The sequence below is a fragment of the Podarcis vaucheri genome (genome assembly GCF_965113315.1).
Source record: "Podarcis vaucheri genome assembly, chromosome: 2".
Classification (NCBI taxonomy): Eukaryota; Metazoa; Chordata; class Lepidosauria; order Squamata; family Lacertidae; genus Podarcis; species Podarcis vaucheri.
In genome coordinates this window covers 68,326,119-68,349,778 of record NC_138760.1, presented here as the reverse complement: position 1 = coordinate 68,349,778, position 23,660 = coordinate 68,326,119, and the positions used below count along the sequence as shown (strand labels likewise).

General features: G+C 43.7%; 1 protein-coding gene across 3 annotated transcripts in view; it reads right to left on the bottom strand.

The window, feature by feature from the left end:
- LOC309525976 (proton-coupled amino acid transporter 1-like) overlaps positions 1-23,660 on the bottom strand; it is a 46,671-nt gene that overhangs the window by 9,708 nt on the left and 13,303 nt on the right. For all 3 annotated transcript variants that reach the window (XM_082211797.1, XM_082211798.1, XM_082211799.1), the window contains exons 7-10: positions 23,409-23,627; positions 22,124-22,222; positions 19,692-19,858; positions 10,410-10,579 (exon numbers count right to left, since the gene is read on the bottom strand). In XM_082211797.1, the coding sequence (XP_082067923.1) occupies positions 10,410-10,579; positions 19,692-19,858; positions 22,124-22,222; positions 23,409-23,627 (655 nt within the window). The remainder of the gene's footprint in view (positions 1-10,409; positions 10,580-19,691; positions 19,859-22,123; positions 22,223-23,408; positions 23,628-23,660) is intronic.

Genomic DNA, 23,660 nt, shown 5'->3' with positions numbered 1-23,660 from the left:
AGAGTTGTAACCTGGGGGTGATTCTGCTGCCTGGTGCTTCTGTGGTATTTTAAGGCATAGACAACTCCTGCTAAAATGAAGCAGTAAAAGAGGAGAATTCTCCATAATAAAGCTGGCTTTTGTTGGCAAAGAAGTAGGGCACTTCAAAGAGAAGAATACCATGACCAGAGAGGAGGAGGAATTGGTTTATTTCCTGAAAAAATCTGGTGTGTTTTCAAAGTAGGATGTTGCTTTTCCAGTTCCTATAGGCTTCATATTATCAGTGGGAAGAACGCTCTCAATAAGCCTGGGGGACTAGGACAAATCAAATTTAGAGAGGGAGGCAAGAAACAAGGCAGTATTTTAAAATGAAAAACTCAGCTGCTTTATGGGTGACACAGGGGTGGGGTATTGGGGTGGGGTGAGAACTTATTTGTACTGCAAAGCAAGACAATGGATGCTTTGTTTAGATGAGGGATGGGGAGCCTGTGGCTCTCTTTAGATGTTACTGAGCTCCAACTCCCATAATATCCCCATTAGCTATCCTGGTAAGGGTTGATGAGAAGTGATGCCCAACAACCTCTGCTGTGCCACGGATTCCCCATGACTGACAAGGTGGAAGCTTCCAAGGGATGCAGCAGCTCCAGCTTCACTGTGAAACTGAGGAAAGTGAATGAAGCTATTTCACAGTGACGGAGTTCGATTTTAAAGCAGCGCAGCAAGCAAACAAGTCACAGCCCTTATCTAACCCAAACAGCTAGGATGTGCCTGAACAATCTGCTGAGGCTTTGAGTTTGGGAATCACGTTTTGCTGTTTATGTATCCCTTGGCAAAGGGAAGCTAACTTGTCCAGATTACACAACATTGTCCCGAAGGAGCCAATTCGCAATTCAGTAGCAGTGGATTTAAGCTTATGCAAAGACAGGTCCCATTTATGTATTTATTTGCCATGTTTACAGACTGTCCTCCAGCCTTAGGGAAGCTTACAACAGCAAATCAAAAATGCATACATTCTATGTTTCGTGTATGCAAGGACCTCTGTCAGCAAATGCATCTGAAGTTTCAAGCTAATGGGGCCTCCCGCTGCCACCGCGCCGACACACACGATTTCTGTTCTCATCCTGAAGCAAAGTTCTTAACCCGAGGTACTATTTCTAGGTTAGTTGAGTCTGTAACCTGAAGCGTATGTAACCTTAGGTACTACTGTACTTCAACATGTGGCAAGCCAACTCTGCTCTGTTTGGGGGTCCTCTTCTTCATTCAGCTGAGTGGAGTTTTGGTCTTCTACTCCAAAGTCCTGCCCTACCAGATCCACAGCTGGACATTGACCAAAGCCCAGTGTTCTAAGGGATGCCTTACAATCGTGGTGCCAGAAAACAAACACAACAGAAGGTGCCTTTCCCCCACAATTATTCAATGGTATCTATTTGACAGGGACAGGGGTTGAGGGCAAGCAACTTCCATTGAACTCTGCTGTCTTGGGCCAGAGCACAATATTGTCTGTTTCTCAACATTATCCACACATGTATCTACCAAAAAAACATTCAGGAAAAAACAAAAACAACGTGGGAACTCATTTTGAAGATAATATTGTTTTCATTTTATATGAAAGCAGTGCAGTGTGTGTGGTGTGACATCGAAGAGACAACCTGACCTGGAAAGACCTGAGGAGAAACTTTGACAATTGCCTTCCCCACCCACAGCACACCTCTCAGATTTTGCCTCACAAAGCAAAAGCTTGTTTTGACTTAAGGAAGCAGGTTTTGAGGAAGACTGAAATGTGGGCCTAACTTTTTTAATAAGCGTGCGCAGGAGGGTCAAGCTGCACAAACAGCTTTTGAAGGTGCCCTCCAAAGGGGAGAGTCTATGGCTATGGGTTGAGAGGAGGAAGACGCTGATCGCAAGGGGAAATAAGCGGAAGCAGATTCATGTTCTCCCTTTCATCTCTACCTTCCCTCCATCCTCTCAAGACACAGCCCCCACCCAGGAGTGCTCAGCAGGACCAGCGGATTAGCTGCCTGTCCAAACCCAGCGTCATGAGCCCCTTTATGACTCAGCCAATTGTCTCATCTCACAGCAAACAGGATTTTAAACGCCCACTTAAAAAAAATAAAAACAGACAGGCAGCAAAACTAAATTACCCAGCTGCAGCTCTTCAGCCCTCAGGAGACAACGGTTATGCTTTCCATAGATATCAATTCAAAGGGCTTTTAAACTAGACCTCTCTTTCCTTTTGCTCAGCACTTCAAAACCCAAAATTACATCCTCTCTTCAGACACCCAAGCAGTGACGCAGACGTGCTTTGAGGCCAGGAGATCATTTCATTTAATATTCATGCAACCCACTTAATTGCTTTTATCATTGCTGAGATCCCAAGAAGCTTTTACTTCCTTGCCGATCAGGGATATCTTCTAGAATGGAAAGCGTGCTTGCCCTGAGCACCTTTCCAGCACAGGTCTACTTCTTCCCCATCGCCACATCTGGGGGAACCACTTGCAGCCACATGCCATCAGCTACCTAAAGCCATTGCCTTAAATCTTTGCCCTTCACTTTTGTTTAGCTCTGGATTCACCGAAGCCCATCTTTCTCAGTTACATGAACCCACCATCCTGTTGGCTTTCCGACCAAGGCTGACAAAAATGTAAGAAGAGACTTGCTGGATCAGGCCAATAGCCCATCTAGTCCACTATCCTGCCCTCTCAGTGTCCAACCAGATGCATACGAGAAGCTCAAAAGCAGGACGTGAACCCCAAAGCACTCCATCCACTTGTGGTATTCAGGGGCACAGCAGTGTTCCACTGTAATAGGAGTGACTGACAGTGCAATCCTACACGTTTCCTTGAGTTTAATTTAGTGGGAATTTGCTCTCAGGTAAGTGAGGACTGTAAGCAAAGAGATTACTTTCTAAATCAGAGGATTCTGTTTCAGAATTGGAACTCTCCAGTCCACCTGGCAAAACCAAGTGTGAACAAAAAAATAAGTCATGCAAACCAGAGCTACATTTAGGAGATTTTCTCTCTTTTTTTGTTAGAAATAGAGGGTCCATGGTAGCAGAAGATGAAAGCATAAGGCACCATGGACCTAGAAACTAGGGTCTCTGGACTAGAATGCTGAGCCCAATTGTCTGTACCACTCTTGTCATCATCCTGCCACCAACACAACTCAGGACAAAACTTGAATTGCAGCCTACCCACTGCTCAAGTCTGGCCTTACATTCCTAGCAGGTGCTGGTTATCTCTCAAGTTATTATTATTCATTTCATTTCTGTACTGCTTTAGGCAATGGGTATCTTACCAGATCTGTTCCATCAATGCAAAAAATGATTTTCAACTTCCCTCTAGTTTGGGCCAGAAACTGCTCTTATTTTTTAGAGCTCTCCACGGTGATGAGGACTAGAAACATTTTCTTAAAGTTAATGGTTTACCTTTCATGAAGTCAAACCTTGCATGTGATGTGTTGAGGTTGGAACTTAACGGGTTAAGTTCTTCCCATGATGCCACACCATTCTGACGTCAATTTTGGAAGCTTGGGAGGAGCTTGGGAAGAGTATGCCAGTCCCACTCGGTACTTTGTGGGGAAAGGATGCAGTTTTGTCATGGCTGCAAATAGTCCTGGAAATTCCTGAGAAATGTTGGAATAAAAGCTGTAAATAGACAAACCTGGACTGTGTGTGTTTGTCTGGAAGCCAAGCTACATGACAGTTTTACACCGCTGTGTAATCTCTGCTACGGCGTGACTGAGAGATCGGAGCAGAGCGTGCGGCAGGAGAAGTGTGCCGGGCAGTAAAGAGCTAATTGAGGATCATAAATCAATTAGCGGGGGTCGCGCCAGATCAAACAAATTCCACAGGTTATGGGTAACCTAAACCACCTATCGTAATACTGTCACGGAAGAGCTGCCGGGAGCTGAGAAATCTGCGGTGTCTAGCAGAGGAGCACGGGAGCAAGCAAGCAAGCAAGCTGAAAGACGCTGTTGCTGAATGCTGTGGAGCTGTGAGCTGAGAGCAGCAAGGAAACGTTTCTCCACGCCAGAAGAGCTGGTGCTTTTGTAAGTACAGCTTGGGGCCAACTTGGGAGAACGGGAGAACATGGCAGATGGCCAGGAGGTGGTTCAAGCTCCGTTTGAACAGCTTGAGGAACTCACCGCCCAAGCGTGGAATACCTGGGCAAGATGGGTGAGAGCGTGGTTCATAGCCACGGAAGTTTGGGACATTTCCCAGAGGGAACCAGTGCAACTGGTGGACAGAGATGCAGGAAAGCTGAAGTCTGTTTCTCTGGAGGAGAAAATGCAGAGGGAGAAAGCTATGAGAGCTGAGGTCTGCATGTTGAGAGCAGGTGTTCATGCTAATTTGCAACATCATCTGGAAAGCATTGAATCTGCGTGTGAGGCCTGGAGTGTGCTGAAACGTCTGTGTGAAGGCTCAGCAGGAGGCCTAGGGCAGATGGAAGCTGAAAGCCTAGAGATGGCTGGAGCCCCTGTTCCTGATGATTTAGCCTCAAGGAGTGCTAGTGAGCAAGTCGGGGGGGCGGAAAGTTCCAAAGGCAAGTTTGAAAAGTTTTCCACTGAATCTGCTGGAATGGAGCGGCAGTTCAGGGGGGGCGGATCTGGCAAGGAGTGCTTCTCCGGAAGAAGGAGAAGGAGGCCAGCTGGGAGGAGCCCCAGGCAGTGTTTTTCCACTGGATTTCGTCGGTGCTACGTGTGTGGATCTCACAGTCATCTCAAAGGAGACTGCCCACAGAGAGCAGCTGCACAGGAAGGCTTCAAGGACACTTTCCATGGAAATCAGTCGGGTTTCCATGGGAACCAGTCTGGAAGGGGAGGTCAGCGTGAGAACGCAAGAGAAGGACGAGGAAAACAACGTCAGGAGACTTATCAAATCACGGCTAGTCTGGCGTTGGCTGAAGACAGCCGTGGGACAAGCCAAGAGCTAAGTTTTGTTATTGACTCTGCAGCTAATCGCAATTTGATTCCAGAGACACCTGCTGTCGAGAGGTGGAACTGCACGGCAATTCCTGCCGGGAAAACTGTACTGTTTGCAAATGGACAGAAAAGAAATATGACTAATGCTGTAAATTTGCATTTTTGTATTTTACAGGAAACGTTGGAGTGTTGTACTGTTCCTGGGATGCAACACTGTCTTTTATCTGTGCCTTATTTACTGAAAAAGGGATTTACGGTTTGTTTTCAGGGTGATGTGTGCACAATCTCCAAAGGAGGGAGGATGCTTGCCAAGGTTAAAAAAGGGCAGAATGATCTCTTCATTCTTAAAACGTCTCTGGAGGGTGGTGGGAAGGTTGAGAAAGCACAAGCACTGCGTGCTACAATTCCCAATCATGATTCATGCGTACATGCTTGGCATACACGTACAGCTCATAGTTCTCTTGAAGAACTACAGGTGCTGCCGGAAGTTTCCAATGGTTGTAAGATCTCAGAATGTGGACATGCTGTAAGTTGTGAAACTTGCAAACTGGCAAAGGTAAAAGGATGCAGTTATCCAAAGGTTGAAAGGATAACAACAAGGCCTTTTGAACTGATTCACATAGATTTGTGGGGTCCTGTAAAGGAACCAAGTCTGGGAGGGTCAAAGTTTCTGCTCTCGATGCAGGAGGATTTTACTCAGAATTCCTGGATACATGGCCTCAAATCCAAGGATGATGCAGCACAGCTGATCAAAGGGTGGATTGAGGAGGTGGAACAAAGGTTTTCCACCAAAGTGCAAGCTGTCACAAGTGACAGAGGAGCTGAGTTTACAGGTTCTGCTTTGCAGAAGTACTTTCGCAAGAAAGGGATACGTCACACAGTGACTTCACCCAATCAGTGGGGGGCGGCAGAGCGGAAGTGTCAGGCTCTGGTTAAAACTGCACAGGTGTTGCTGGAAGACTCTGGGTTACCTCCAAGGTTTTGGCTGGAGGCAATCAAGTATGTAAGCTTCACCTGGAATCGCACCTACAATTCCATGGTAGGGGACACACCGTTTGGGTTGTTGCATGGCAGGAAACCCCAGATTCATTTTTTGCGTATGTTCGGGTCACGTGCGTCTGTGCCGGTACCTGCTGCTTTGCAGGGGCCAGACGGATCCAAGTTCCGAAAAATGATCTTCTGTGGGTATGAGCCAACAGCGAGTGCATGGAGATTTGCATTTCCATCAGGTGATCAGAGTAAGTTACTGATCAGTAAACACGCTGAGTTCTATGAGCAGGATAAAAAGACACAAGCTGCTGTCAAGCGTGATGTTCTTTCAGAGTGTCTCTCTGATTCAGAACAGGAAGATTATGAGGGGGAGGAAGAAGAAGCTGAGTCTGATGATGACGATCAGGTAACTGACCAAAGTCAGGAACAGGAGGAGGTATCGGTAGTTTCTCCACAAGTTGTAAAAAGGGAGGCCAAAAGCGAGCCTAGTTCTCCTGTGAGTGTAATGGAGAGGATTCGAAAACGTTTTAAGTCAGAGGGGGAATCCCATGATGCTGAGGACACATTTCCTGGTGGCAGTGAGTCAGAGGTAACATCTGAGTTTATGCCCAGAAGGTCTAGTCGCACAACAAAGGGCATTCCACCTGAAAGATACCAGGCAACATGTGCGTGGGCGAGATTCGCACAGTGTGATTCTGGGAGTGTTGAAAGGGTTCAACAGGTGCCTGGGAAAGATGCTGGGAAGGAGCACAAGGCAAAGGGTAAGGTATTGAGCTCAAAAAGGTCTTGTCAGAATGTGCAGCAAGGGGGGGGTGTTGAGGTTGGAACTTAACGGGTTAAGTTCTTCCCATGATGCCACACCATTCTGACGTCAATTTTGGAAGCTTGGGAGGAGCTTGGGAAGAGTATGCCAGTCCCACTCGGTACTTTGTGGGGAAAGGATGCAGTTTTGTCATGGCTGCAAATAGTCCTGGAAATTCCTGAGAAATGTTGGAATAAAAGCTGTAAATAGACAAACCTGGACTGTGTGTGTTTGTCTGGAAGCCAAGCTACATGACAGTTTTACACCGCTGTGTAATCTCTGCTACGGCATGACTGAGAGATCGGAGCAGAGCGTGCGGCAGGAGAAGTGTGCCGGGCAGTAAAGAGCTAATTGAGGATCATAAATCAATTAGCGGGGGTCGCGCCAGATCAAACAAATTCCACAGTCTGCACCAGCAGAAAGTATGTGTAAGGTTTTCTTCACATGCAGCAAGCAACAATTGTACAAGCACGCCCATTGTACAGTACATACAGGTTTCTAGCATGCCAAACTGTTAAAAACCCATCTCCCTGGTTGAATACAGTGGTACCTCAGGTTACATATGCTTCAGGTTACATACGCTTCAGGTTACTGACTCTGCTAACCCAGAAATAGTACCTCGGGTTAAGAACTTTGCTTCAGGATGAGAACAGAAATCGTGCGGTGGCAGTGGGAGGCCCCATTAGCTAAAGTGGTGCTTCAGGTTAAGAACAATTTCAGGTTAAGAACAGACCTCCGGAACGAATTAAGTACTTAACCCGAGGTACCACTGTAGTCTTATAAAATACAACTGTCCGCATTCTAAGATTACACTTAATTCAAAGAGGAGATAAAAAAGAAAGCAAGGCAAGTAGTTTTAACAGCCCTTTTTGCTAACCACATCTTTGCTGCCGCTCAGTTTCAAAGGAGCAACAGTAAGCCATTCGAGAATAAACATGGAAAGGAAGGAATTAATATAGCTGAAAAATAAACTTGGAGATGGGATAAATCTTTATGAAGATAGCTATACTTAAACATTTTTAAATGTAAGTGCATTGTAAGGGGCAAAAACATGAACTCCTGAACTTGCAGTATGAATGCAAAAAGTGCTGATAGGACTGAAGCCTCACTGCTATAGCCATCTGTGCCACAGAAGGAGAGCAATCTGATAAATAAACTGATGGCAGGAACTGCAGAATCGGCTTCAGGATATCAGTGCTGTTCTTATGCTTCCTGTTCAACACCACACCACCAAATCGAAAAGTGTGCAGACATGGCCTGGGTGTCAGTCCTAACTCATCCTCCTCAAAAGGCATTTTGTTTTGGTGAAATTTCTTTTCACTGGGTTAGATAGTCTCATTGTAATATATAATACAATACCTATGCCTGCAAACCAGCTGCTTCATTAGATCAAAAATGAAATCTCTTTGAGCACTCTATGCAATCTGTGATGTAATGGCAGCTTCAGTTACAGCACAAATGCTCAAACTCTTGCACATCTGTGATCTCCAATGGTGCTGTGAAGCACCCTTGGACTGATGCATCAGTCTCTGTTGCAGAATTTTGCTTCTGATTCTAATTGTGCCCATTAGAATAAAACAGCATTTATTGGATTAGTCCAGACCAGGGACATCCAGCTCCCAAGAGACTGCGATCTACTGACAGAATAAAAAACTGGCAATGATCTACCCACTGTGTGGGTGTGGGTGCAGGTCAAAGTTGTTGAGCATTTTTAAAGGGGGGGACAGCAAATACTTCTGCTGCTTGGGGGGGGCTGCAACATAAATCGATAAACAATAAGTCATCCCGCCAGTGGAAACTTCGTCTTCCGTTCTTGAAATTGTGCGCAGATAAAGGAAAGAGGGAGGGGCCGAATACTCCTTTCCCCCTGCAGACGAAAAAGAGACCGCAATCGACTTCAAAGAACCGTGGGTTGACCTGTCGATCACGGTTGACCTGTTGGACACCCCTGGGCTAGACGATCTTGGCTGTGAGTCCTAGAAGAGCTGCTCCCAGCCATGGAGGTCTTTTCCCACCTGGCCTGGAAGGGAGAGGCCCTGACTGACTCCAGCTGCAAAAGCTGAGGCTGCTGAAGAGGTCAGAGACCATCTTGGCTGTCTCTTAGTGCAGACCCAGATCATGAAGCCCGAGCTTCCACAGCCACCGCCTACCATTGGCAGCAACAGCAGGAGATACGTTCTATGCTTAGGATACTATTTTATTCTGTTTTAAACGTGCATTTCATATTTGAACTAGTTTGTTTTCTTTTGAAACATTAATTTTCAATACTTTCATTATTTATTGATTGATTTATTGCATTTGTATACTACTCTTCATCTACTTATCTGTAGACAAGGTTCAGGCAGGATCCTTTCTAGATACCTCCTTTCTCCCTGCCGCAGTTAGGCAAGCACTTTGCATCTGTGTGCACATGCAGGAATGAGTGCACGTTGGCTAGGAGAAAATGAATATATTCTATGGCAGCAATGAACTCTGCCTGAAGCCTTTACGACAAGCCACTTCTGGGTTGTATCCAGCAGCAATTACATTGACAGTATGTGGTGTCAAGTGATACTGGCTGGGAGATAAAATTATATTGGATCCTAAATAGCATATGCAAGGCTTCCACCATTCTGACACTTGGCACCAGTGATGATCAACATTTGCCAGACTAGTTTTATCTACCAACACTTCTTCTCAAGCTGGAGAACAGAGAAGTCAAAGCAAAACTTGTCTGGCTATTTGTTACTTGCTCTTTTACAGTATTTTAATTTACATACCATTATGAACATCTAGATTTTAATAAACCATTCTGACATCAATAGAACATTTCCCCCTCAATTCTTTTTTTTTTGGGGGGGGGGGTATTTCAAAACACCCAGATTATGGGGCTTTCCAAATATGTATGTGAAATTTGCTCATGTAGCTCTGCATCTTCTGTTTTGCTGAATACATCCAGAATACTCTATGTCAGGCATAGGCAAACTCGGCCCTCCATATGTTTTTGGGACTACAACTCCCATCATCCCTAGCTAACAGGGCCAGTGGTCAGGGATGATGGGAGTTGTAGTCCCAAAACATCTGGAGGGCCGAGTCTGCCTATGCCTGGTCTATGTAGCGACAGATACTAGAGATACTGTGTTTTAAGGAAGTTCTCTTTTATATCTGTGAAAACCAATCTTGGTAGGATTTTGGCCTATCTCCATCTCCATTCTTTGATGTTCAATTCCTGTCATATAAGCCCTTTTTATTTTCCCATAAAGATGCCTGATTTGTCCTCTGGTTCTAAAATTATGCTATACACAATTTTTGTCAATGGCTTTTAGAATAAATTCACCCTTCCCACATTGGTCTGGAGGGTCCCCCAAACCTCCAGAGTCAATTTTCATGGGGTCACAGAAGGACCTCATGGAGATTCAAAACCGCCTTGCCCCTTTGCCAACTGACAGGAACTCTATATACTAGATTCCATCTGTGGGCTTCAACTCAAAATAAGTTATAGAAATGATTTTTATCATGGAAACCCATGCTAGCAACTTTCCCTTCACATTTACAAGGGCTTTTTAAAAAACCACCAAGTAACTTCTTGTCAGCAGCAATCATTACTACTTGCTTCAGACACCTCAGTAAAGCCATCTCACTAAGTGGAGTAAGTAGTCATAATTTTGCAATTCCCCTGTTCAGGACACTGTGCCAAAATGGAATGGAAAATATACAACCACTCTGATCTCTTACTCACATGTTACGCAGACCAAGGATGCCCTCAGCAGCAGATTGCACCATAATGCCCAGCGCTCAGGGACCTGAGCGATGGCCGTAGGAATGATTATTTCTGCAGGGACGTAGAACTGTAGTGCGTAAGTGAAGAAGATCCCAATGGAGTACAGCAGCTTGACAGACTGATACAACCTGCAAAAATAATACAAGAACCAAGAGTTACATCCACTCATCCTCCCAGGTGAAGCATTTATGTCAAAACCAAAAATGAACACAACCCAGAGACAAAGCATATCTGGAATGTTTCTGCTCCCCAATCCCGTGAGTACCAAGGGACTCTGGTGTGCAATTTCCATTTGCAGGGCGCGGGGGAGAGAGAGAGAATATGAACACTGTTCCAATCCCGGGCTTTGCAGAGACCAAGCTTAACACGGAAAGGCACTTGCCCTGATCTAATGACTTCGCTGAGGTATGATGAGGCATGGACTTCCTTGGGCAAGCAATGTCTTTTTCAGAGTCAAGAGGAAGGATGCTGAAAAGCTATCTGTCCAGATATCACTGAAGTTCTTCTTTCATAAATAATCACAAGTTTACGGGTTGCAAAAATCAAGGGATTGTATCTAATCAAGTCATAGTCGGAGAAGACCTACAGCAAAATCAATGGGCTTAGGTTACATGTGTATACCTACAGTGGGTCTACATAAGGGTATAACTTAGTGGGAGACAACTTAAGGATCCTTCTTTGAAATGGACACTGGGAAGTCTCCTCATTATGTACAGATGTTTGTCCGAAGGGTTAATTTCTTTCATAGACTCTTCCGTTTGGATTTTACTTTCATTAACGTAGCCTGTGAAGTGTCAGAAATCAATCTCCTAAAGTTCATCTCCAAGCAAAACAAGTAAATACAGCAAAGATAACAGCAGGCCATCCCACCACGACATGTGATTGTACTGATGAAACCCATCAACGCCGAAAAATTAGATGGCCTTGCTAAAAGACAAGAAATAGATATGAAGGGTGAATAGGGTGTTTTGTTCTTCAGAACAAAAATAGAAATAAACAGAATCCTTGAAAGGAACTGAAGTTCTGCATGTAATTATGCATTTTCATTACTGGCTGGCTCAACAGCTGAAAACAAACGAGCAGGAAAGATTTCCGGATACTCTGCAACTGCAGTGTGTGTGAATGGAGGATGAATTAAAACTTGCCAATACTGTAAGGTCCCTGTGCAGCTCAACAGCGCACTGAAATTTGGAATACTGTGCACAGCTCAGGGTAATTTTATCTTAGTTATGTATAGTGATCACAGCGAAAGTGGACAGAGAGGGGTTTTCCTTCTTCTCTCATAATAAATACTACAGTACCCAGGGCCATCCACTGAAACTGAAGGATAAAAGGTTCAAGAAAGGCAGAAGGAAGCACTTTTGTCACACTATGGAGCTCACAAGATGTGGCCGCCACCACCAACTTAGATGGCTTCTAAAAAGTCAGAAAAACCCATAGAAGATGAAGTTTAGGATTAGAAATGCTGGGGAACAAAAGCAGGAGAGGACTATTGCTCATGTTGCTTACTTATTTTATTTTATCTACTGTACGTACAGTAAAGTTGCAACTTAGGCACATTAAGCACCTGGCAATTTATTATTATTATTTTTTTGAAATTTTAAAAAAGGGAGCTGAAAGGGGGCAATCCCACCTGCCAATGCACCCAATGGGTTTTGACAATACGCAGCTTTGGCAATCCCCGGAACATAACCCCTGTGTAAGTTGAGGGCTTTCTATATATAAAACTGCCCACAAATGTATATAAAAGCTGCCCACTGTTCTCTGAGTGGCATACGGAATGTTTTTTAACTACAGCATCATGAAACAAAGCTTTGCGGTATATATAAAAAAAATATTCTGGCGGTAGACTATAAACAGTGGTTCAGAATGCCCAAGAGGCATGTGGTTAGCCACTGTGGGAAACAGGATGCGGCCCTAGCAGGCCTTTGGTCTGACCCAACAGGGTTCTTTTTCTCTTTTAATGAAACAGGAAGTACTGATGAAAGGCACTGGGTGGGGCCAGTGAATGCTACATCCTATTTGGTTCATCTGCTTACAACAGGGATGGGGAACCTCAGGCCTGGGGATGGGGGGCAAAAGTTGCCTTCCAGGTCACTCTCTCTTTGGCCCTAGTGACTCTCTTCAGACCACACACCTACTTGATTCACAACCATTTTGCAACCAAAATGGTCAAAGGCCTGGAAACAATGCCTTATGAGGAACGGCTAAGGGAGCTGGGCACGTTTAGCCTGGAGAAGAGGAGGTTAAGGGGTGATATGATAGCCATGTTCAAATATATAAAAGGATGTCACATAGAGGAGGGAGAAAAGTTGTTTTCTGCTGCTCCGAAGAAGCGCACACGGAGCAATGGATCCAAACTACAAGAAAGAAGATTCCACCTAAACATTAGGAAGAACTTCCTGACAGTAAGAGCTGTTCAACAGTGGAATTTGCTGCCAAGGAGTGTGGTGGAGTCTCCTCCTTTGGAGGTCTTTAAGCAGAGGCTTGACAACCATATGTCAGGAGTGCTCTGATGGTGTTTCCTGCTTGGCAGGGGGTTGGACTCGATGGCCCTTGTGGTCTCTTCCAACTCTATCATTCTATGATTCTATAACCTTCACCAAGCCTACTTTGCCCGCTCTTGGAGGGTTTTTGCCTGGACTTGAACTCCAATAGAGCTTCTTGCTAGCCTGGAGGAGAGAGAGGCATGTCTGTGTATGAGTGTGAAGAAACTAGCCTAAGGTAAAAGTTACATTTAACGCTCTGCACATTTCTGCCTTGCCCGCTGCAGGCTGAGGCCACTGGAAGGGGAAGATGTGATCTCCAGGCTGAAAAAGGTTCTCCTTCCCCGATTTAAAAGAGGAGCAGGTGGAAAGAGGAGTGGCCAAGATGGTTATAAGATTAGCTGGACTGCAATAATCACAATTTCTGTTTTTCAAAAAAAAAAAAAGTTTTGCCCAAGAACAGCTGTAACATTCTGGAAGTCTGCTTTCGCACTGTCAAAAGAAGGAGCCAGCTATCAGCCGCATTCACAAGCCAACACTGGGTTTTGAACCTATAATTTGGAGCCATATGCCAAGGGTTATACATACTGTAAACAATCCCTCCGAAAACACAACGATTACGTCAAGGAAGCCAAATTTACATGCCCGCAATCACGCAGATTAAAACCAAATTTGCATATACTTATTTTTTTCTCTATAGAGCATCAAAATGCGTTAACATTGTTTTGGCAAGTGAATGAAGAAAGATGGGCATGGAGAAGGGAAGAGAAAATTTGAAAGAGCACCCAGAAATTGATCAGGCCACTAAAACTGTAGCTCCACAACAGCACCAGTCACTCCAATGTTTGAGCTGTGCCAGCTGCTGTAACTACACACCCGGCTACTTCGATGATCAGTAACCTAAAACCTTTGCATTGCATCTTTCTGAGGAATTTCTATGTGCAGTTGAAAAGACGTTTGTCCCATCCTGCAGCAGCAAGCATGATTTTACCCTGACTTTATTCTTTTTAAAGGAAAAGCTGAAGCATACCTTCAAAGTGTTTTTTATCAGTTTCAGTCATGAATATTTCACAGTTTTTGATTATTCCCTTTCTCCCACAGCCAAGCACTTGCCAGCTTTAGCGCGGGTGTAAGTCCTATGCAATACAGACGTCATCGCTGCTTGCACTTTCACCAGCTCGGCTCACAGGCAAGCTATTTCAGGAGCTACCCATAGAGCATGTTTACGTGGAAGACAGCGTGTTACGTAAAAATGGCAACGATCCAAAGTCCGGGAAAGAACAAACAAGCAAAGAAGGAAAGCGAGCCATCGGTGTGAGAGGAGCTGGATCTCAGTGTCCAGGTTAATGAGACGCTCCTTCAGGTATATAGGGACAAAGCTGCTCAGGACTTTAAAGGTCAGCACCAACACTTTGAACTGAGCTCAGGGAACCAGCATAGGTCTTTTAGGACTGGTGTTATATGGTCCCGACAGCCGTTCCCAGTCACAAGTCTGGCAGCCACATTCCAGATTATTTGCAGTTTCCGAGTCTATGCTGAACTGAGCTTGCTTCTCAGCCACTACAGCTGGTCAGAACAGGCATCTCAAGAGAGAGGAGGGTTCAGTAGCAACAGGGGCCTATAAAGAGCAAGGCAGCCACTAGGGTGCAGCACCCCAAGAGGGACTTGCTACTTTGGCAGGCAGCTTTGGCAAAAAGTGAGGCAGCAAGGCAGAACGCCGTGCAGTTTAAGGAATACTTTGCAGCCGTAAGAAGAAGAAAAAAGGTGGCTGGACATTGAACTACAGGAGCGAAGAAAGAAATAAGATCAAAGTTAAACTAGGACTTGGTGAAAGGAACAAGGAATGTACAGAAGCTGAAGATATAAATTAACCAATGATAAACTGATAAGGAAATAGTGGATCAAAGATTTCATACACAAGTGATAGGCATATAAGGAACGGAATTACTAAGCCAAGTCAAACAAATGAACTTTGAACTGAAATAATAAAACAATAAATTGGATTACAAAGTGATTATTTAATGAATAATTGAATTACTAACTAACTCTAAAGTGATAACTTAATGAATTGGATTACAAATTAATTAACCCCTTGGTTATTGAATTACGAAGACAAACAAATAAACTTGACTATCCACAGCAACAGCTGAAAGGTCAGATTACAATAAGTAAATATATCAACTGCTTTACTGAAAATCAAACGCATAATTTACTGGAACTAAGATGAATAATTCAGAAGGCACATAATGAGTTATATGTATTATCAAGGAACTAAGCAAGAAAGCGAATGAATTGGAATTCTCATTTGATTAGCATCCTAGTGAAAACAGAAATAAAGCTTTTTAAAATATATATATATATATATTAACCGACCAATCAAATCAAATCACATCACATAAATTCCAAATTACAAAGCCTAGATTGGGATGCATTTGTGCATGTAAAGCTCTCTCTGTCCTCTGAGCCTTGCAGCTTGCAATGCATGACAAAGCTCTGGGCTAGTGGTTCCCAATTAGGGGTCCGGGGACTTCTGGGGGTCCGCAGAACACACCCAAGGGTCTGCAGCCCCATTCCTTGCCTCCCCCACAACTAAACTTTTGTCATTTTTGCTGTTTAGCTGCTGATATAATGTTGAAAACTAGATATTGCTCAGTCCTAGTCTGTTTTTTAGTATACCTAAAATCCTTTGCTCTTAGAGGCTATCCCACATATTTGTCAAAAAAAAATTTTTGCAGAGGTAACTATCACAGAGTTATCAAAAATTTCAAAAGTAGGGAGCGTGCCTTGGCTTTTGAAAAATAGGGGTTTCTCAGTAATTAGCTCAGTAATGGATTTACGTATAAGATAAACAAGCTATAGCTTAGGGCCCCGCTCTTTTGGGGGCACCAAAAAAATCTAAAGGGGAAAAAAACTGTAAGTACATTTCCAAAATATAAGATAAAAAACAAATAAAATAAAACCTACATACAGCAACAGTGTTCTGTGTTGTGTAGGCTCCTATGATGTAAGTAATGGACCCTGCCTGCTAGCCTGCTCCCTAAAATATTACTGGTTTCAGTTCAACAATTACTTTGATCAAATACATAGTTTGTTATGTGCAAATGGCTTTAGATACCTATTAGGTCCATAAATTACCATACAGCACATATTCAACACAAAAAAGAGACAATTTGTTGTTGACAAAGGACAGCAGGACATATAAAGGGCCTTGTTACCTTCAGTAGCTCAGGGCCTCATCAAACCTAAATACGGCCCTGAATTAGCTAATGGGGAACCACTGCTCTAGGCTATTTTCTCCAGAAAGAGGGTCAATAGGAGCTGCATATAAGGTCTGACTGATGGGAAAGATGTGGACCCAGAGAACTAGGCCTTCTGGTGATCTGAACAAATGCAATGAACAGTAGACAAGAGGAGAAAGTGTTCCTGCCTTGCAAGGAACAGAAATAATATGCCATGCAGCTGCTTGCCACAGGACAAGAACAGAAATTTTGCACAATCCTCGGTGGCTTCAAAGTCCATGTTCAGTACAATCCCCGCCCCTTGCCCCGACTGAACAGTCTGTTCCCTGTCTTGCAAAAAAGGTCTCTAAGCTCCGGCAACGCAATGGAACACTTCCCTAAGGTGTGTTCCGCAGCACAGCAAAGCTTCCCAGTCCTAATTAGAAGTGCTGATTTTGCACATCCCATGCCTGGAAGTCATGTGGCGTGCCCACTCTGCCTACAGTTGTTCCCTGCCCATCTGCGTGGCAGGCTGGTAGCAGTGATACGCGGCGCAAAATGAGCTCAGAGCAAGCACCGAAATCCACATTGCTGCTGGCAGAGAAAAAGCTTGTATTATATCATACCTCTCCACCCCCAACACCCAGCAATGATTTCTTCCAGCACTTCTGGATTTAGATTGGGGGGGGGGGCGAGTGTTGCCAGGCTCCAACTCCTATTAGCCCCAGTCCATGTGACCAATGGTCAGGGAGCAGTAGACCAGCGACATTTTGTGTGCTGCAGGTACGCCTAATATAGATCTTCTTTGAGCACCCTCAGGCACCTTTGTGACATGAAACAGCCCAAACCAATGAAAATGCCATGATGGGGGGTGGGAATCGACCTTAACTCAGTGCTATTTTCCAAATCTCTCCAGCCAGCATCACAGCCAAAGGAAGTTGCTGGGGGGCATGTATTTTTGTCTCCAGGTATAGCCAGTTTGGGGGCCATTTCACACACTACAAGACACTTTTTGCAATCTCATGCAACCTCCTACGACTGATGCTCCCCATAATAAATGATGACAAACCATGTGTCCGAATACACACATTATGATGGTGAATCAGCGTCCCCTTTTACCCGAGATCTGAAATCACAGTCTAAAGTAAAAGTCAGATCCAGGAGAAATCTGATCAGTGTTGGTGCTGTCATACTATTTAGCTACCATGGACAGAATTTGTGAACATGCCTGATGCTGGTGTTCAGTTTGTTAAAATGTAGTTAAGCGAGATCCAGCTTTGTATCCGCAGTTTCCTCAGATGCTTCATGTTAGGTGACTTCTTGGCTGCAAAAGCAGTGGGCTCACGCAGACTTGAGTTCGCCTAGAAGCATCTGAAGCAGACCGACTGGCATCAGCCAGGAGGAGGCCCTAAGTTCAGGCTAGTAGTTGCGGAAGAGAGACATACCCCTTTTCTTTGACCTCGATCGCCGACACTTTATAAAGTGTGCCGACAAAATGATTGACCAATTAACATGGCCTTTAAATTTCCCCCCCAAAAAATGAACAAGCAACCAAGACTGACAGCAAAAGCAGCCACCACTAGGCATTTAATTATATATTTTTTCATCTGACGCAAACCTCAGCTTTGCTTAGTCCCTAGAAATGGGCTTTGCACAAAAGATAAAGCAGCTATGTAGAGACATTGAGGGCTTATAGATCACTGCAACCAGCAAAAGCTTTGTCTAGGGCCTCCTATGGAATTTTAATGTTATTCTCTATGAAAATGCAGCCCTAGGCGTCATCCTTTTAGCCAGTGTGTTTAAAGATCTGATTGTGACACATATCTTTTAAAAACCAAGACACAAACTATCTAATGCCATGTGCTACAAGTGGCACAGCTTGGACCCATTTGGCTTTGAACAGTATCTTCATGAGTTGCCTTTGATTACTAAGAAAAATGTGTCACACTGCAACGCACAAGGCTAACCTAATGTGATATTTTGCACTTCTGATTTCAGAGCGCTGTGGAAACTATTACCCTTCATTTTCAGAAAGATTCAGGTTGAAGCAGCAGGTTGTAGAGCAAGGAATCCACTAGATTCAATCCACCTTTCAATCCTTCCTTCATTCTGATTTGGTAATGGACAAGTTTGCAAAGTGTTAGCTGGTAAAAACTCAGATGACAAACAGAAACTGAAAGAGTTCCAGTTTAAGCATCACTGGCAATGATGAAAGATTATTTCAACATCCTTTGAAATACAAGAATGGACTACTGCTTTCAAAAATCAGGTCCACCTGAAAACGAACGTTTGATGCAAAAGTTCTCATAGATGCACAAAGAATTGCACAGCTAATGTCTGAATAAGTATGGGAGTCTCTTTTCTTATTATATTCTATTAAGAAATCCTGACCTGGCATGAATACATATCTCCCTTTCCTGCTAAAACAAAGTAGTGACTGAAACTCCCCATGCTGTGTTTCCTTGAATGCAGTATTCCCTTAACCAGCTGAAAATTTTCCATGCTTTCCTGGAGAATATTAGGTTGTCAGGAAGATCTTGCATCCAATAATATGGCACATACGAGTTCCTTTATTACTTTCTTTCCAAGGGAGAGAAGGGCTTGAGAGCCCAAGAATCACACTAGGTTAAAATATATCTCTCGAATGTAACATGCAAACTCCCTTAGGAGTTCTGGATTTAAAGATGCCTCATGTTGCACTGCGCCTTCAGGTTCAAAGTAGCCTGTAAAGTATATATCACAGGAATGTGGAGAATAATCACCCCCAAAAAAGCTTCCATCATGAATTGAGCCGTGCATCAAAGAAACAAAGATTTAAGTTAAGTTAGTGCTTGCAGACTGGGTCATAGTCACTGTTTCATAACCAGCAATGAACTTTCAGAAGAGGCAGTGTCCAATATGTGGCAACACATGCAGTCAAATTACTTGAATAGTAAACAGATTTTCAGGGACATGAATAAGGAAGGAGGAAATTTTGCAGGTACCGGATCCTAAGAAAGTCAAACAAGAAGTAGGCAGGTCACTTGCAAAAGCAAGATGACGTATTGCAATTACAGGCGTTGGCTGCTCTGTTTAATGCTTCCATGGCAGCAACCCATTAAATATGTTTCCCCAGAGCGATACTAGCCTCCTGTATGGCTACACCCAGTGCAACTCAGAAGTGTTTGTCTTTATCATCAGTTTTTGACAGGAAGTATCTGCTTGGTTATAGCACCACAACCGGTCTCTGGGTCATCTCAGTCAAAACACAAAGATGAGTGGAAGAAAAGTGGACTGTTAAGAGTGATTATGAGCACAGGGCAGAAGGATGACTCTTGAGGAGCCCGAAGCCATGAAGGCTTGGCCACAAACAAACACACACAGTGAACTCCACTTGAACATCTTTTGGGCACAGAGTGAGTGCCTTAGGTCTCTTGTACATTGTTTCCTACACCTCAGCATCTATCTGCGTATTTCCATTCTAAACCAGCCAAGAGTAACCTGTCATTCCAAAGCTTATTTGCACCGGGAGAGAGACTTCCCTTGCCTCAACTCACCAACAGTTAGGCAGATTGAGAGTGATGCTGGCCTGGATGTTTTCTCCAAAGCGCAAATATCCCAGGGTTCCAAGGCTGAGGTAGAGGGTGCTGACAATGGCCATTCCCACATAGAGGATGATGGGGAAATGGTGAGGGGTCTTCATCTTGTTTTCCAGAGGAAGCACCTTGGTGGGGAAAGAGAAACATCTTTTAAGTCACCTTACTCTTCACTCGAACGACGCTTCAGCCCGTGAATTCTGCCACAGAACCTCAAAAAACATAACACAATGCACCAGGGCAGACCAATTTCATCAATCCAGTCTCCTCAGGATTCAGCCAGATGCCAAAAATGTATTTTCAGTATCAGCCCGCTGTTAATCCCCAGCATCTGGTAACAAAATACACCATCTCTTGAACACTGAAGATGTCTAGATCTTGATAACTTATAGCCACCAATAAATCTACTGAACAGTTAGCTTTCTAATCCAGTCACCAGGGAAAGACCTCTGGAGTACCACTGAGCCCCCAGGCAACCCCCCAATATATGGGGGTTTTTTAATATAAAGGATTTTTTGGTGGCATACGAGATGCATCTTATGTTCCACTAATGATTTTGCACCTTATTTTTAACGGGCTTCTATTTGTGGAAGAAAGGACTGCAAAAACTAAAAGTTTTAATTTCTTCTCACTGCTCATTTAAGGAACACATATTACTGCCATTGTTGTACAGGATGTTCTGTAACAATGAAGAAATCTTAATCGACTTTGATGTTTACACAGTGACCCAATAACGATAAAGGACACGAAGCACAGTTGCTAAGTAAAATTCCATCCAAAGCTTCAAATTCCTCCCCCTTATTCAGTGGGTCATGTTCGGATGTTCTGGGCAGCTAAAGCTACCCTTCCTGGTATACCAATAATGAAAAGCTCAAAGTCCATCTCTAAAAGCTGTCTGAAAATCATTTTCTGCCATTCTAGCCCTTGCCAAATAAATGTAAGACACTTTTCTTGTGTTACAGGATTCAAAAAGACACACACACAAGAAGCAATCTGCAGGGACTCAAATACAACTGCTGCTTCCAGAGAATACAAGTGTACATAGGTGAGAGGAAAAAACGACTCTTCAACATTGTGTATACTGTACTGTATACACAATACAGCCCTGACCCTTGATGAATTCATAGACCAATAAGCCAATCTGCACTTTACAAAGAAAAACAGAAACAAGCAGAGATGCTCTATATAGAAGGGACTTAGAGATTTCAAAACCAAACACAAGTAATCATGGATGAAACCTACAAGTCACAAATTCATAACGTTACATGACTTAAATTGCATTTCTGCCATATATGCATGTATATGTTTTAAATATCCTGCTTTCTTTAAAAAAGAAAGAAAGAAATCTGTGGACCAATCAACAAAGATCAAAACAGCAAAGATGCAGGTCAGTTTTCCAACAGAATTTTTAGTTATTGAATTTAGATATTTCACAGTGTATACACAGACCAACCCAAACATTGAAGTCTTTTTCATTCAAATCTACAAACATGCAAGTCAACCAGAACAAGAGATTCTATAAATGTGCAAATCAACTATCTTTTCCAGTTAAGAACATTCCTTGCTGTTCTGATTAGATGTACTCAGCATAACCTCTTTGCCTCTCAACCTCCCTACAGCGATCGTACTAACCCATTTCATACCTTCCCTCTCAACTAAACAAATATCTACTTCCTTCAGAGTCTCATAATACACCTTGCACTTTAAGCCTTTTACCACCTTGCCTGCTCTGAACCCTGGCCAATTTGTTGACATACTTCTCAACGAGAGAACTGAAAACTGAACTCAGTTGCTCCAGCTGTGACCTAACCAGTGTTGATTAGAAGTGTACTGTTGTGAACGCAAGGCTTTTTCAGCTAATGCATCGCAGAATGGCACCAGGAGCTCAGAAACAAGATCGCCACTGAACTAAATTGAAGCTAAAACCACTGCTCCATAAAAAGAGACAATTACCTGAGGAATAAAGGGAAGGATGGGAGAGATCAAACATTTCCCATTTTACCCCACTTTCCTCCAGCAAGCCAGCTCTGAAGACCACGAAAATAAAGCTATGCAGGCAAGTCAACTCACATACATCGGTTATGCGTCACAACTGCAAATTACAAATTTTAAGCTAGGGGGGAAAAACAACCTAAAAGTGTTTGATCCCAGTACCCCAGACCATTTTTCTGCAGGCTTATCAATAGTCTGCAAAGGGAAACATGGACTCTCTCCAAAAACTGAGGCAACAAGAAAATATCTATGACTAGAATGCATAGATTGCCATCCCATATGTTCAGCAACTGATGCCTAAGTGCTACAGGATTCACAGCACGCCAGGGAGCTGCTGCATCCAAACCCCTAATTAAATGTTTATGCAAAACAAGCCAAGCACACACAAGGAAAAGACTTACCACTCCAATGCCTTCGAAAGCAAAGATGGCTGTGCCAAAAAACAGAGGATAGGTCTTCCACTGAGACACCAGAGGCAGATGGGAAGGATCTGGGATGCCCTGGCAAAGGGCAAGAGAAAAGGTCATTTACATTTGAGAGAAAAGGTCCCAAAGACTTCCTTGGGGGAGTTCCAATAGGAACAACGGAGCTGTTTCATCCCAGCTGAGACCACCGGTCCATCTAGCCCAGTGCCCATAAAGGCTTTCACTGGTGCCCCCAAGCAGTTGCCCCCAGACTCTGAACTTTCATTTTTAAAGAGTGTTGTTGACCCTCCTAGGAAGCTATGGGACAAAATGTGCAGGTACCTTTTAAGCAAATTCTGTGAAAGGACAGCGAGTGTGGTGTGGCCACCTCGTATGTTCTTCCTGGTACTGAGGAATGTTCCCTGTTGTTATTAGACAGCATCTCTCTCTCTCTCTCTCTCTCTCTCTCTCTGTGTGTGTGTGTGTGTGTGTGTGATCAGAAGTGGAAGAGCTTGACATCAAATTCTACCCTTTGCTTGTAAAGCATCAGCTGTACCACATAGCTACTTTGTTTTTTAGCTCACCTGCTCTGAGAGGAAATGTAGAATATCTAATATTTATCTACCACTCCTACACCCTCCTCACAACAGAACTAATGCAAGGAAAAGCCAACTAACATTAGAGAACTTGCCCATGTAACACTATGCTTATTCCTAAACTTGCCTAACACATTACCAATATCAGTTCTGCAACACTAGCGGTGGCTAATCTTTTGGGATGTATTGTAGCCCGTGTGACAAAGTGTTTTCTCTCTCTCTCTCTCTCTCTCCTTGTGTTCAACCCATAGCAAAAGCATTCTGCTTCTTCCTGTACATCAGGAAAGGTGAGCCTCCAGCCCTCTAGATGTTGTTGAACTTAAAAAAAAAATCTAACTCTTTGCACTTTTTCCTGGGTCAGAATTCTACTCAAAATGCAAAAGGCTTGGTTTTTAACCTCTTAATCTTCACCTTTCAACTGAAGCAAAACACATTTTGCTTGCCATTCTCTGTTGAAATTTAAATTGTAGGCCGATAAAGGCAGAAACCTGTCTTGTTGTTTACTTATTCTATATAGCACCATGTACATTGAGGGTGCTATATTAAAATGGAAACACTCCATCCAAGGGACTGTGGTGACCTTGGAGATGCAGCAACCTCCTACAATTGCAGGAGGCCCTGCAAAATGGCACCACCATTGCTACAGGGAAATTCTGAGAAGATTCCACACTGATCTTTGTACATACCCTCACAATGTACTGGTATATCATTATCAGGCTGCTCAGCATGAGAAGATTGGCCAGCATGGAGAAAATGGAAAGGAACTTGAGATTCTGGATAAAGACGAGCAATATCACAAATGGCAACAAGGACAGGATGTATAGCTGGGAGCTCATGGTTGGAGCCAATAGCGAAGTTTCATTGGCACTGCAGTCGTTGGTTGTGCCATTGGCCGCAGATATCACCTAAGGATCAAGAGAAGAAGAAGAAGAAGAAGA